The sequence below is a fragment of the Tachypleus tridentatus genome, chromosome 10, assembly GCF_004210375.1.
Source record: "Tachypleus tridentatus isolate NWPU-2018 chromosome 10, ASM421037v1, whole genome shotgun sequence".
Classification (NCBI taxonomy): Eukaryota; Metazoa; Arthropoda; class Merostomata; order Xiphosura; family Limulidae; genus Tachypleus; species Tachypleus tridentatus.
In genome coordinates, this window is record NC_134834.1 from 62,029,042 (window position 1) to 62,043,465 (window position 14,424).

At 32.8% G+C, this 14,424-nt stretch overlaps 2 protein-coding genes across 2 annotated transcripts in view; both read right to left on the minus strand.

Moving 5' to 3' along the window:
- Positions 1-14,010, minus strand: LOC143229415 (cadherin-86C-like). The gene is made up of 10 exons (XM_076461728.1): positions 13,883-14,010; positions 12,126-12,290; positions 11,761-11,831; positions 9,079-9,328; positions 7,550-7,780; positions 6,442-6,521; positions 5,040-5,111; positions 3,755-3,829; positions 1,090-1,131; positions 1-140 (listed from the first exon to the last, which is right to left on the minus strand). The coding sequence occupies exons 1-10, from the start codon at positions 13,886-13,888 to the stop codon at positions 131-133; spliced, it is 1,002 nt and encodes a 333-aa protein (XP_076317843.1). The 5' UTR covers positions 13,889-14,010; the 3' UTR covers positions 1-130.
- LOC143229414 (cadherin-86C-like) overlaps positions 13,907-14,424 on the minus strand; it is a 15,044-nt gene continuing 14,526 nt past the window's right edge. The window contains exon 11 of the mRNA XM_076461727.1: positions 13,907-14,040. Within this exon, the coding sequence (XP_076317842.1) occupies positions 14,011-14,040 (30 nt within the window). The 3' untranslated portion in view covers positions 13,907-14,010. The remainder of the gene's footprint in view (positions 14,041-14,424) is intronic.

Consider the following 14,424-nt stretch of genomic DNA (forward strand, 5'->3'; position numbering starts at 1 on the left):
CTACAACAACCAAAACAACCACAACAACGACAGCAGCAACAACAGATCAACAGGATTAACAGGATGAACAATATAAGAATCACCAAGGCAATCAACAGCCAGAAGATAATGTCATAATCCTTCTTTTTTATCATTCTTTCCTAATTAAGTGCAACAGAAAACAAAGTAGTTAAATTTAAGTATGCTTTTAATAATCTAATGCAAGTTGAAAATGTGAATTTTGACGTTTTCAATGTTATTATTTCTCCAAATTTCTTGTTTAAAAGATAATTACAGCATTTTCATACACTGTTTGAGAAATAACAACAATTCATGACACAGCAACGTTTTGAAATTATAAAATTAATGAATTGTTTAATTTTCACCTAGATGGCCAATTGTGAAAAATAGTTAAGAATTCATCTTGGGCTTAAGAAATAACAAATGCCCACACTCGAATTTCTTTAATTTGTAATAGGCTATTGCATTTATTTTTACACTAACTGTATAATTACTGTTTTGTAAGTAATTCTTAAAATCATGTGTTTTTCGAAAATGTTTCAGCCTGAAAGACAGCACTTCTTGTCCAGTATGAATCAAAATGAAAGATGTACATGCTTACGTCATCACATAGTATAAACATTTTTCTTTTATTATTCTCAACAAAGTACAATATTACACTGATATTAATAGTTTTTATGTATTCTTACCTTTAACTATTATTATCACGCATAGCATTTATTCTACTCTGGGTTCGTAATATCTCATAAATATAGTAAAGCACGTACACCTAACTACGTCACAGCTCCCTGGTATATATGATGAAGCGCAAGTGTTGTTTTTTCCAAGCTACTGCACCACTAATTACATTTCGCAATGTTTACACTACCCTCTTTAATAAGATTATGGATAAAGAAGAAATACCTTACAAAAACACAAAAACGGACGTTTTGTTTTGCTACAACGAAAGGTAAAATCTTTAGTATAAATTACAGAATACCAGTTTCGGTAATAGTTACGATCATCAAGGCTAGTGTATGTTATTTTTTGTTTTACTCTTAATATAGCAGCAAATTGTGCGTGAAACAAAAATAAGAAATTCGATCATACCTTGGTTTCTTCTTTTGGGAATACTCTCGATCGTTAATATTACTGTAAAAAAATAAGAAAATACTTCTTTACCGTTAGCAAAGCACTTCATTATAAATGAGATGTATATATAGGAAACTTAGATAAACAAAGTTGCGTCATGTTTATGTATTCAAACAAAGCTCCGGCTACATCATGTCAAATTTCTTAAATAAATTTCTTTTTAAACATTTACGAAAGCTAAAGTAGGCAAATACATGTGATCTGCTAAACAGGTTAAGAATTAGGCATAGGGGATGTATGATGAGCTATATCAGTTCAGGGTTAGATCCGATTGGATAATATCTCCTTGAAAACAAACAGCTAGTCGTTTCACATTTTATTTTATCACTTTTTATTTCACAATTTGAATTATACTAATAACGTAAGAACAGCTACTGATTTGTACGTACTTTATTATGAATAAAATAATCAGTTTACAACAACAACAAAAAAAAAACACGTCGAATCCAAAAGTCCAGTAGTGGCAATACTTAGCAAAGATGAAATGAACAAAAACAAATATAGTTATGTAGTAAACAAAAGAAATGAAACACAAAATGAGTCTTAAAGCTGTATGACAAGAAATATTTGTTCGTGATTCAGATTAAGCGACCTTTCTATTTTTGCAGAAGTATGCCGAATTAACTATATTAGTCTTCAATAATATAAAGCGAATTTACAGAGTTATAGGCTAGAGGGAGTTTTGACGCCACATTTGGCTGAGCGTCTACAATTTTATTAAAACTTCAGAAAACGATACGAACCACATAAAAAGCAAGGTAGATTAATGTAAATTATTCATTTGTGAGACTGTTACAAATGAACATTTGATTACTGAGTTAGAGAATTTATTAGTTTGTTTCTTACACTCAGGTAGTTCGTCCGTTTGTTCAGATTTGTAAATATCGAGTTTGTGTTTCAAAGGAATACCATATGTAAGAGAAACTTATCAAATAAGTCAATTTTTGCGTTATTGCCTACTCTGAACTTAGGCATATCACTGATTATTGGTAAACCTAACTTGTAGAAGTTGAAATCGAAGAAATAAAATATTTATTTTTAATAATTGAATCGTACTTTTTTATTTTGAGCAAATAATTAAAAAAAAAATCTGCCCAATAATATAAACAGCTCGTTGCAACACTTATATCAGGATTACGACATGTACTTAAAGCGAGCTTAAAAATTTGCTGGAAGTTATAAAACAGTGGAAAAAATGACAAAGAATAAAGACATATAAAATTAAGAGAAGAATTATAGAAATGAGGAATGCAATTTACAGAATAATTAAGAACAAAAATTAGTGTAATGGAAGACGTGATTGAAGAAGCCATACAAACTGCATAAAAATTTTATTGAAATAAGATCCATGAAATACAAAAGGATATTAAGGAAGTGTGAAAGAATTATCACATCAAGACTAAAGAAGTCATACAAATGGTACAGAAGCATCACAATAAGAAAATTAATGACGTATAAAATATTTAAAAATCTAGAAACAAATTGGCAAATGGTAAGAGTAATGATATCAGTAGGAGATCTCCTGAATATAACACCCTCGAGTAATGATATCAGTAGGAGATCTCCTGAATATAACACCCTCGGTGATAAAATGTCATATTGGTAAAAGTCAAGAACTTAAGAGCTTATATAATCTTCATACATCAATACTATAAGCCATAGAAAAGAAATCTGTTAAAAAAGATTTTGTGACCGAATAGATGAGCAAATTGTATTAGTAAAGAAAAAAAAACTTTTGCTACTTAAAATGCTGATTGTACGTTGTTTCACACATTTAATTTGTGATTCTGTTATTGTAACGTCTAAATTTATGAATATCGACGTTAAATGGAGTTGTTTATTATTAATTACGAATGCTTAAGTTTAATAAGTCAATATTTTCTCTGTGTTAGAGGATTGTTTAAGGAGTTTCACAATCATCCAGAGAGGGTGAAAGTTTTATAAACTTGATATTCATATTGATATTGGTTAGAAACAAATTTGGCATTACGTGACGAGCGCATGGCTTAACGTTTGGGATTTTCTTCAAAGTTTAGGACACGATTTAAAGCATATAAAAATGAGTTAAGCGCATTTGTTAATCAGTTTATTTGTTACTGTCAGACAGTTAGCCAGTTAGATAAGTTTTGAGAAACTTGAGTTTTTGTTTCAAAGGAACTAAAGAGATACCAGAAGTATCGTGCATACGAGAAAATTAACAAGAAAGGGAAATTATTCTGTTTGATGCTGTTTCGAAGAAATAAAACGACTTTTCTATTGTTAAGTGGTGTGGAATTTGTATTATTTTTACCGAATAATCTGAAAGCGTTCGTCCAATGACAGAACTCATTATAATAACACTTCATATCCATTACTAATACATTTTATCTTTATGTTCTTAATTGAGGAGAAATAAAAGTTGTGTCTGCAAGAGATACTGTTGTATATTATAAATAATCAGTACGTATTTCACTGTTCTAAACGTTTTTGTTAAAGACAAACCTTCCTCCTCTTCGTGTTTAAGTAAAACTAACCAAGTTTTTGGATAAGGGCTTAGAAACTTAAACCTCTGTATATCGGTGTATCTGTTGCAAATATTTTATACTAGGTGGTTAAATTAAAATCATGTTACAGTAGCACATACCTTACAGCACTTTGCACTTCTTCAGTGTTGACTGTAGAGTTCTGAGGGAAGGCTACCCAGGCTTTTGCTACAGTCCTATAAATAAACGATTATATCTATGTATATGTTTAAAATATTTACCTGCACCTAAAATTAGTTTCTTGAGAAGTTTTTAAGTTCTATCGCGAAACTGAACTAAACTACACGACTTAATTAACGGTTTTTTTAGTGACATTAATTTATTGTGAACAAAAATTACCTAGACTATTGGGAGTAAAGTTTAATAACTACAGACGTAAAATAATGTATTTACTACACATTTAAAATCAGAGGTTCACTAAGAGTAAAACCATATTGAAATTGTGCATTTTAAAGTAAATTTTGAATTATGTATGATTTTATTAATCGTCGTCAGGAAGGAGAAAACAAAAATTATTGTAATCGTTAAGGTACTTAACAAATCATACTGGTTTACACTGGTTTAATAATGGAGTATGTTTTATTTAATACATGAGGTTAAGTGCACTACTCCAAAATGATTTTCAAAATGCAAATTAGTAACTAATGGGATAATCACAGCCAATATAAAAGATGCGGGCCCGGCATGGCCAGGTGGTTAAGACGTTCGACTCGCAATCTGAGAGTCGCGAGTTCGAATTCCCGTCACACCAAACATGCTCGCCTTTTCAGCCGTGGGGTCGTTATAACGCTACGGTCAATCCCACTATTCGATGGTAAAAGAGTAGCCCAAGAGTTGGCGGTAGGTGGTGATGATTAGTTGCCTTCCCTCTAAATTAGGGACGGCTCATTTTGAAATTGCATGGCGTTAACTACGTAGTTTGATATCAAAGAAAATTCATCGCTTTTGGAAAGTAATTAAACTGACCTTTCTGATGCGAAATATTCACACACTCAAGTCATAAAGATGTGTTCCGATCAGGGATTTAGGATTTCTAAAATGAGCTACACATTGCACTTAACGGCATAGGAAAAGAAAGAAATACAGGTCAAATTGTAAATCAGAATCACCTCTAATTGCACCACAGTCGTGGTTAGCAAACAATGATGCCTTGTAGCAAGTAATAATTCATGAACACATAGTTAAGTTTTAATAGTACGCAACATAAAAATAAACTATCCAACAGAGCTACTGTCAACATTCACTCTCATCAGATAAAGCATTGTCGGACATGACGACATAAAAAATAATGACGTGATGAGACTCCAAAACGGATTTGATATAACATACTCAACCTGTGTTTACCTAATCAATTAAACTCGAATAAAAAGAATTAGGATAACCTACTTTTCATTCTGTCCTTCCAGAGGTTCCAGGTAATAGATGTTAACTCGAGATCCTGTTAACTTACTCAGAGATCTAAATGTCACAGAATAAGGAACTAATTAAACTTTCGTTTCATTAACGATAAGCAAATACCAATGAAATAGTTAATCTATTATTTTAATAATAACCAAACTACTGAAGTAAGGACGTACCAAGCATACAGCGGTTTTATCAGCTTAACAGTAAAGAGGTAAAATTTGTTAACAATAGTAAAAAATTTGTAGATAAAAAAATTACACAACCTACACCCTTGTGCAAATTAACTGAAACAAATGATCATTTTACAATATTTTTAGCATGGCGGCCGGTGTAGGCTCGCTGGACCCGCTGATTTTTCTTTAATAGTCATTTTTTCAAAGAAACGGCAACATTAGCTATGTTTTACAGTACAGTCAACCTATTTTTGGGATATATGAAGAAATTTTGAGGAATATTACGTCATTCGAAATTGCGTTAGAAGGGCAAGGAGACCAGTCAAAAAACAACTTCTTACCAACTCAATGAAGAAAAAACGGTATCAATGGAGTCTGAAATACAAGAACTGGACGCAAGAACAATGGAGGAAGGTGTTATTCAGTGACGAGACTCATTTCTTTGTACAGGGTCAAAGAAGTCTGCATGTTTACAGATCTCCAGGTGAGAAACTTCGAGAATCTCACATCAATCAGTTCATAAAACATCCCTTGAAGAAGATGTTTTTGGGCTTTTTCAGCTACTATGGCATCGGAGGCTTACATATTGCAGAAGGTATGATGCGAGGACCACAGTACATCGAAGTTTTGCAGAGAAAAGTCGTTCCAGAATTAAAAAAGAGATTTCCAGTTGGATCTGGCATTTTTCAGCAAGATCTGGCTCTGTGCCACACATCGAAACTTGTGAAGAATTTTATGACTACAACGCAAATAAAGGTGCTGGACTGGCCTGAAAACTCTCCGAACTTAAATCCTATTGAAAATCTTTGGGTGATTTGTAAAGAAAGACTTCGGAGAAAATACTGTACAACGAAAGATAAGCTAATTGAGGCCATAATTGAGATGTGGTGCCGCGATCCAAAAATTAGTAAAGATTGCAGCGGATTAAAGATCTTCTGAAAAATAAAGGCGGTCATATCATGTATTAATTTGTGAGTAATTTTTGGATTCTCAGAAATAAAACGCAAAAAATTGAAAAAATCGTAATTTTCCGTCTTGCTTCAATTAATTTGCACAAGGGTGTATCATGGTTTTCCCGGGTTAAAATAAAAAAAATCAAGTTAATTAATTAACTACTTAGTATAATATTAAGCGTAAAATATATATTGCAGTACAGAAAAATTAAGCTTTAGCAAAGAAAATAATTTTATTACATGAAAGTATCTTTTTACCTCTCAACATTATCCTTGTTTGCTCTGACGTCATTTATTGGTCGAGAAATGATAAACTGGATTGTACGGTTAAGGTAATCCTGAAAAAATAATAAAAAATCTTGTTTTTCCCAGATCTATGAACGAAGTAAATCTACCAGCAACTATTTTATTTAACACAGCAAATTCGAAAAACAAACAATCAAACAAACCGTATATCACAATAATGTATATTACAAGGGAGTCTTCATAAATGTTTGCTTTACTAGTTAAAGCTAAACCGCCAGCTAAGTTACAGGAATGAACTTTGTGTTGTGTTGTTGTTTTTTTATTGATTTGGCAAGAGTTAGAGATCTGACACATAACACACTGGTGTTGAACTAAAAATCCCGTACGTGAATCTTGCGGTTAGAGGAAAGGTCATGTTCATGAGACGGAAGGCAGATAATGGGCTTGTACTTGAACACTGTCCTACTTATGACCTATAGCTCAAGTGTAAGACCACTTGTGAATCCTTACTTTGTTTGACGTGGATTGCAATGATAGGAAGTACCAGTGTTGGCGTTTCGTAGAATGTTACAATGTACACTGTCATATTAACAAAACCTTGTCTTAATTACGACCCATACCTCAAGTGTTAGAGCACTTGTAACAACTTACTTTTGTTTGATGTTATTTCAAGTTATGGAATGTTGGTAATGACATTTTGTGGAACGTTAAATTATTACATATTCAAAAGCTTTTATACTACTAACCCTATTGTAGCCGTAAAGCGAAACGTAGAAGAAATAAAACGTTTTTTTTTATTTTTTCATTATTATCTGGAGAATAACGGACATTTCTTTTCTATTGTACATTATAAAAGAAATCTGAATTAAAATTAGAAACTGGAATATATATTTCATTAAAAAACTGCCTGTCCTATTTATGTCTTTATGAAATGTATTTAAAAGTAATACAAATTCAACTATAAATTCCTGAAAGTATTAACAAGAATTAACATTTATAATTTCATAAAATCCATTAAAACTTTTACTTTACATTACATGCAAAAACTACGGTATTCTTATTTTGGTAAATGGTTTTCAAAACATAAAATAAAGGAAAACGAACTTCCTGCATCTAATACCTGTGTATGAATTTGAACTTCTATTGTAGTTTGTTGAGAAGGCGAGCCGCCATCATCAGCCTGGACTCTTAGGACGACAGGGGTCGCTGAAGACTGACTTCCTGAGGTAATCGGTCGCGTAAGAGTCAGTTCTCCAGTTGCTTGGTTTATCCTAAACCTGTCACTGTGAGGTCCATTCAAGATGCGATAGGTCAATTTATTGTTGGTTCCAGCTGCATCAGGATCTTTAGCCTATGCATGAAAAAAAACAAACATACAAAATTAATCTAAGTATTTTATCAAGTCATTCAGTAAGTAAATATTTAATGAATACTAATAACATAAGAAAAAAATATCAGTTTGAATATCAAAGCATCGCTGACAGAATTATATATCTTTATTGGAGTATCTGTGACTCAGCGGTAAGTCTGGTAGCTTATAACACTAAACATCAGGGCACACCAAAGATAGCCCGTTTTGTAGCTGTGTTGTGCTTAATAACAAAGAACTAAATAAAGTAATTATGTAAGATTTAATATTATGGTGCAAATTAATTCTATAGAGTTAAATCATTAAAACAAAACAACAGTTTCGTTATTTTTGAAATAAGTGATATAAGTTATAGAGTTATATAAATAAAATTGTTTCAAACTAAGAACACTAATCTCTAATCTGGAATTTATGACTTAAGCTTCCCATCTGTAACGTGTGAACGTTATAAGAATGCCTATCAAATATCTCTAATAAATTAAAATTGCCCAATAATTAACAGATGGCATTGCTTATTAAATTCTTCTCACTTATCTACTTCTGTTCAATATTAGAAATTGGAGGTATAGATTCCTTGTGTACCTTTGCGCTAATATCGCAAATCAACCAACCAAACTAATCTCAACTGTATGCTATTATTAGTGGGTTTTTTTCATAACAAGTATGTAAGAAATGTGTCAAAATGTGTTTATATTTTCACATGAAGGTAAGAATAAGCTGAAACTTTAGTTTTTCTGTTTCTTTTTGTTTAACAAAGAATTTTTGCACCCGGATAGCTAGTCCAGTCAGCACCATATAGAACGAGCCTTATCGGTGAGTGGGATTCGAACTAGCGACTCTCAGATTGCGAGTTGAACGTCAAAACTACCATGGCATGCTATGCTCACAATTTTAGTAAGGTGATAAATAACAGACTTTTCTGGAATACGGCTTTTTATCTCAAACCTCGTCCTATCCATATGAAAAGATCAATGAGAAAAATGATTTGTCAACACTGATTAAAACGTCCCCTGTGGCACAAGTAGAGCGTGATCTGAGGTTCATGCTGTTTATAAAAATAAATAATAAACACGCTCAGCCAAATACTACTAGGTTATAGTAGTTCAAGAATTGGCATTGTGTGGCGTTGAAAACTTGCATTCCTTTTAGTTTACCATTTCAAAATTAGGGACAGCTGATGCAGACAGCCCTTGAATAGCCTTGAGCGAAATTCAACAAACGAATAAATCCTCTGATCCTCATAATAATTTATTTAAAAGCCATTTAACACTTATAATTACCTTGATAAATATTTTTTGATCAAAGCCACTCAAGTCTGAATTCAATATGGCGTCGTAACGTGGTTGTTCGAACACGGGTTTGTTGTCATTAATGTCCAGAAGACGAATCTCAAGGCGGGTGACATTTCTGTTTCCACGACCCAAATCGTCGCGTGCTTCAATAGTCAATGTATACTTTGGCACATTTTCTCTATCCAGGCCTTGTGATGAGGTTAGAGTCACTTCTCCTGTGTCTGGATCCAAATTCATTCTAATCAGAGGTAAGACAGTGGAAAGAAATAATACTTGAATCAAGTCAGAAACTTTATTACCACGAACATGATTAACCCAGTTTCTGAGTCCAACTTTAACCTAGTGAAGAAGCACTAAAATTATAATAACTACTAAAGATTAGCATTTCATTTAAATGAAAGTATCGTAATGGTAAGAGGAATAAGGATTATGGTACGAACATTTCAATCTGCAAGTTGTGAGTTCCAGTCCCGTTAGCCCCACAGTGGCACAGCGGGATGTCTGAGGGATCACACCGCTAAAAACTGGGTTTCGATATCTGTGGTGGACAGGGCACATATAGCCCATTGTGTAGCTTTGTTTTTAATTATTAAACAAACAAATAAACCAATTCCGTCCCTAAACATGCTCGTTCTTTCAGCCTTGAGGTGTTATAATATGACTGTCAATCTCACTATTCGTTGATAAAAAAAGAAACCAAAGGGTTGGTATTAAGAAGCTGCCTTTTACTTAGTCGATTTTTTTCTACATTGGTGACAGTTAGAGCAAATAGCTCTCGAGTAGCTTTCCACGAAATTAAAAAAACAAAGAACACAAACCTTACCCCAGTCTGTGTAGATAAAACATCCATGAGTTACGCTTAAAAAAGTGGAAATATAATAGATATGAATGAATAACGTCAATAAACTAATTCGCGATACGTAATTTATTTGGTTTGTTTATTGAATAAAAGTTACTCAGAAGACAGAATAAAATGTGAAAATTACTAACAAAATCAACGCTACAATTTAAGATATACCTTTCAGCTACGACTGGCGTGATTTAAAGTTTCAATTTATTGTTGTTGTTGTTGTTTTGAATTAATCACAAAGCTACACAATGGGCTATCTGTTCTCTGGCCACCACGAGTATCAAAACCCGGTTCTTAGCGTTGTAAGTCTGCAGACATACCGCTGAGCCACTGGAAGGAGGCGCGTGTGTGTGTGTTTTCTTATTGCAAAGCCACATCGGGCTATCTGCTCAGCCCACCGAGGGGAATCAAACCCCAGATTTTAGTGTTGTAAATCTGTAGATATACCGCTGTACTAGCGGGGGGCCACTGGAGGGGTACTTTTAATTTAAAGATCAAGTCAAAGGCTCTTTATGAAAGTATATAAAACTGACAGCCGAACTGGGTGAGTGTCTAATTTGTTTACCATACCCTTTTTTGTTAAATATTTGTATCTCATATAGAAATTTCTACATTATTACATCTTTATTTTCATCTCTGATTTTTACATATGCATATAAAAACATTCTTATAATCCAATAAAAAGTGTATGAAACAATAAAACGAGTTGTGCCTAAGTGTATCATTCACTCCGAGTAGTAAGCCATTTTTATAACCTCAGAACCTCAAATCACCATAAAGCTTTCAAAGGCTCTTGGCCAGAACGATTTTCACATTTTCTCAAGTTTGATAGCCATTTCAATTCTATCGTCCCACTCCTTTTATAATACTGTAATACCGGCAAATGACATTCATGCACGTGAAGTCAATAAAATAAATTTTGCGCGAGGCATGTGTGGGTACTTTTCCTGGTATTTGAAAGGGTAAGAAACAATTATTGATAGAGTATAGAAGATGTTAAAGCTGCGTTGCCCATAAACAAAGCAAACAAGTCTTGCTACAGACTACAAAATGTAATTAAGAATTGCAGTACGGAAAGAAAATTTTCAAATATACTATGGCATACACAAAAAATTAGCTAATTATGAAGTGAAATCAAAGTGTGATAGGATATGTTCATGTTTGTATTATAGTTAAATATATTGCTCGTTTATCACTTTTGTAGTTTGTATATTTTGATTTCTTGGCGGAGTAGATGTAATAAAACTGAAACGTTTAAGTTTTGATTTTTGATGAAGATTAAGTTTTTCATCTCTATGAATTAATGGCCATAAACTGCTTGATTCAAACACAGACTTCAAATAAGATCTAGTTGTTCCTTGGCCTGAAAATCCTGGACATGAGCAAGATTAACTTAGTTAAAAACACAATATCTTATTCATATTTTAGTACTTTCTGATGTTTGCATTTCATTATTTTTAATTATTTTTCGAATATAGGTAAATTCAGTGGTGATGTACCGACAGGTCCCTCATATTACAATTCTCTAAAGTAATGGAAAAAAACAAAAATTTACAAATTTCTATACCTTTAGCAGATAAATACAGAATGTCTCGCTTCGACGATTGCACCGCGTATTTTAAACTCTTAAAAACGCCTATTAAATTTCAGTTTAATATTTATCACCCCCTACTAATTTCGTTTATTCTAATTTTCCTTTGATGTTTAGGTTTTATTTTCATTAAGTATAACCGCAACAACTTTTTGATTTGATATTTTGTATATGTGCATATCATTGAAATGTATTTTCAGAAACAGTTATGGCGAACAAGTTTACTTACAATTCCGCAATAGGTCCATTGATTGCTGTATAGCGAATTTTACCGTAGTTGCCAGTGTCGCGGTCTGTTGCCTGAAACCAACATTGGATAACAGATAAATATAAAGTCAGCTTGTAAACCTTATATACTCGCATAGTCACTACGGTATGAAATTCCTCACGAGAAGTTCAGATACTTTCAGATATATCAGTTACATTTGTATAAAAAAACTTTTCAATTTTAATCATATGTTCATTATATATATATTTTTTTTTTGTAATTTAATATTTAACATTAATCTAAGCAGAAAATTACTTAAATAGTTTATGAAGTTACGCCTAAAAGTAAATTATTTATTAAAGGTATTTGGTCGTAAATTGTCTCACATAAATTCTTGTCACAAAGGTTCCAGGTGCTGCATCTTCTTTTATCGTGGCTTCATACGTTTCTTTAGAAAACTGCGGGATATTATCGTTCGAATCAAGAATGTTAACCCTAATCTTCGCTTCGGCTGACAGAGTTTTAGAAGAACGAGTTTCTCTGGCTACAACCTAAAAAATCAGGTTCTGCAATTAAAATGTGCCAACGAAGCAATTATTGCCTTTAAATGAATTTTGATTTAAAAACTGTGAAAATACCACAGTATTTATTTAATTAAAGTATGTTGATAATCCTACAATAATGTTAAATGTTTGTCTTTTAATGTGATATTACTGTAGGCTTTGTTTTTTTTTCTTATTTACATCATCGTAAATTAGTTAACAACAACAAAGCATACAAGGCAGCAAGCGGAAACGGCTGTGGTCACCCTCAAGTAGATGAATTGGTATGAGAACCAAGGGCCCGGTATCGCCAGGTGGGTAAAGGCGTTCGACTCGTAATCTGAGGGTCGTGGGTTCGAATCCTCGTTACACCAAACATGCTCCCCTTTCAGCCGTGGGGGCGTTATAATGTGACGGTCAATCCCACTATTCGTTGGTAAAAGAGTAGCCCAAGAGTTGGCGGTGGGTGGTGATGACTAGCTGCCTTCCCTCTAGTATTACACCGCTAAATTAGGGACAGCTAGAGCAGATAGTCCTCGAGTAGCTTTGTGCGAAATTCAAAAACAAAAAACAAACAGAGTTACCTTGTGACCATAACAGTGTCCCCAGATGAAATGAAATTCATTTCAAGAATTATAGAATTAATACAAAAAGCAAAACAAAGCATTATACATGAAGCGGTTTTTAAATAACCCATATTCACAATTCTATATCATTTTGCCTTATTTTGAACTTTGACCCCCCATAATCAATCCCTCTTTATGCCATATCGCTTACATATGCTAACAATCTATGAAGTCCTGTATGAATATATTTTTAGGCTAAAAGACATTTGAAACACTCTAAACTGTGAGTTTGGCATTATGATAATTCATGAGGAAATTTCTGTGCCTTTTAACATTTTTAGGTAAAAAATTCTATCCTGTTTTTAGAAAGTACGATGTAAAAAGTCAAAATAGTTAATATCATAACCTACATCATACAGTACGTTCAAACATATCAAAAGAACATGCAGCAATCGTCTTATTTGCATATGGAAAACTGCTATTGTATACAGAAGTATTTTCTCTTTACAATTAAAAACGGTATTCTCATAGTACAGCGGTAAGTCTACGGATTTACAACACTAAAATTAGGAGTTCGATTCCCCCAGTGGGCTTATCAGATAACCCGATGTGGCTTTCCTATAGAAAAACATCACCGCCTCTCTGGTGACACAGAAAATAGCCAGATCTGCCCTTACTATGAAAAAAAAATAATTAAGCAGCTACAATTTTGTTTCTGTTTAAACCATCTGGTTGAAATTTGTGTTAAAATTCCATTTTTTTTATATAATTCAACAAGATTCAACTTTAATACTAACTCTGATATTAATATTTGTTCACTAATCATGTCATTTATCCTTCATTTGAATATGTAAAAAAATACTTTATTTTGTACTACAACGACTAAATAACAGATACTCAAATATTATACAAATGTAATTTGTTCATATTTTGAAATGTTTATTCCGTTAAGTTATATGATAAATGATCTGACGTAAACGTGTGTGTGTGTATCATTAACAATTCATTTTAAGGAGTTGCCCAAGTAGCTATCACCTTCATGTCTATGTATTTGGTTTTCCGGTTTTCGTAATCCAAGTTAGCTGGGATTCTGACTAAAAGTTGAAAGTCCAATATGCTTGAACCTGAACTCGGCACAATTTGAAAAGTCCCACCTTCATCTTTCAAAAGAGCTCGAACATGGCGTTATCTCCCTGTTAGAAAAAAAGAAACAGAAAAAATAAATATTTAATACAGATATTGCCCGTAGTGGCGCAACGGTATGTGTGTAACTCTGTGCTTAATTCTAAACGAATCAAGTAATTCAGGAGTAAACGTAAATTACTCAATTTAGTTGTTCTTAACTCTTTCATTGATAGAAAACTATTTACAATGGATGCTGGATGTCTATTGAGTGATAACAGATAACATTAAATAAACAGATAAATACATATGTCTGTATAAGCATCTTATATAAATTATAAGTCTAGAACAATTTTTTTTTACCTCAAAGCCGTCTAACATTAGAAAGTGGCATGTAACTGCATAATAAACGTAGACATCTAATTCAATATTCTGGCAATAATATGTATTCAGAA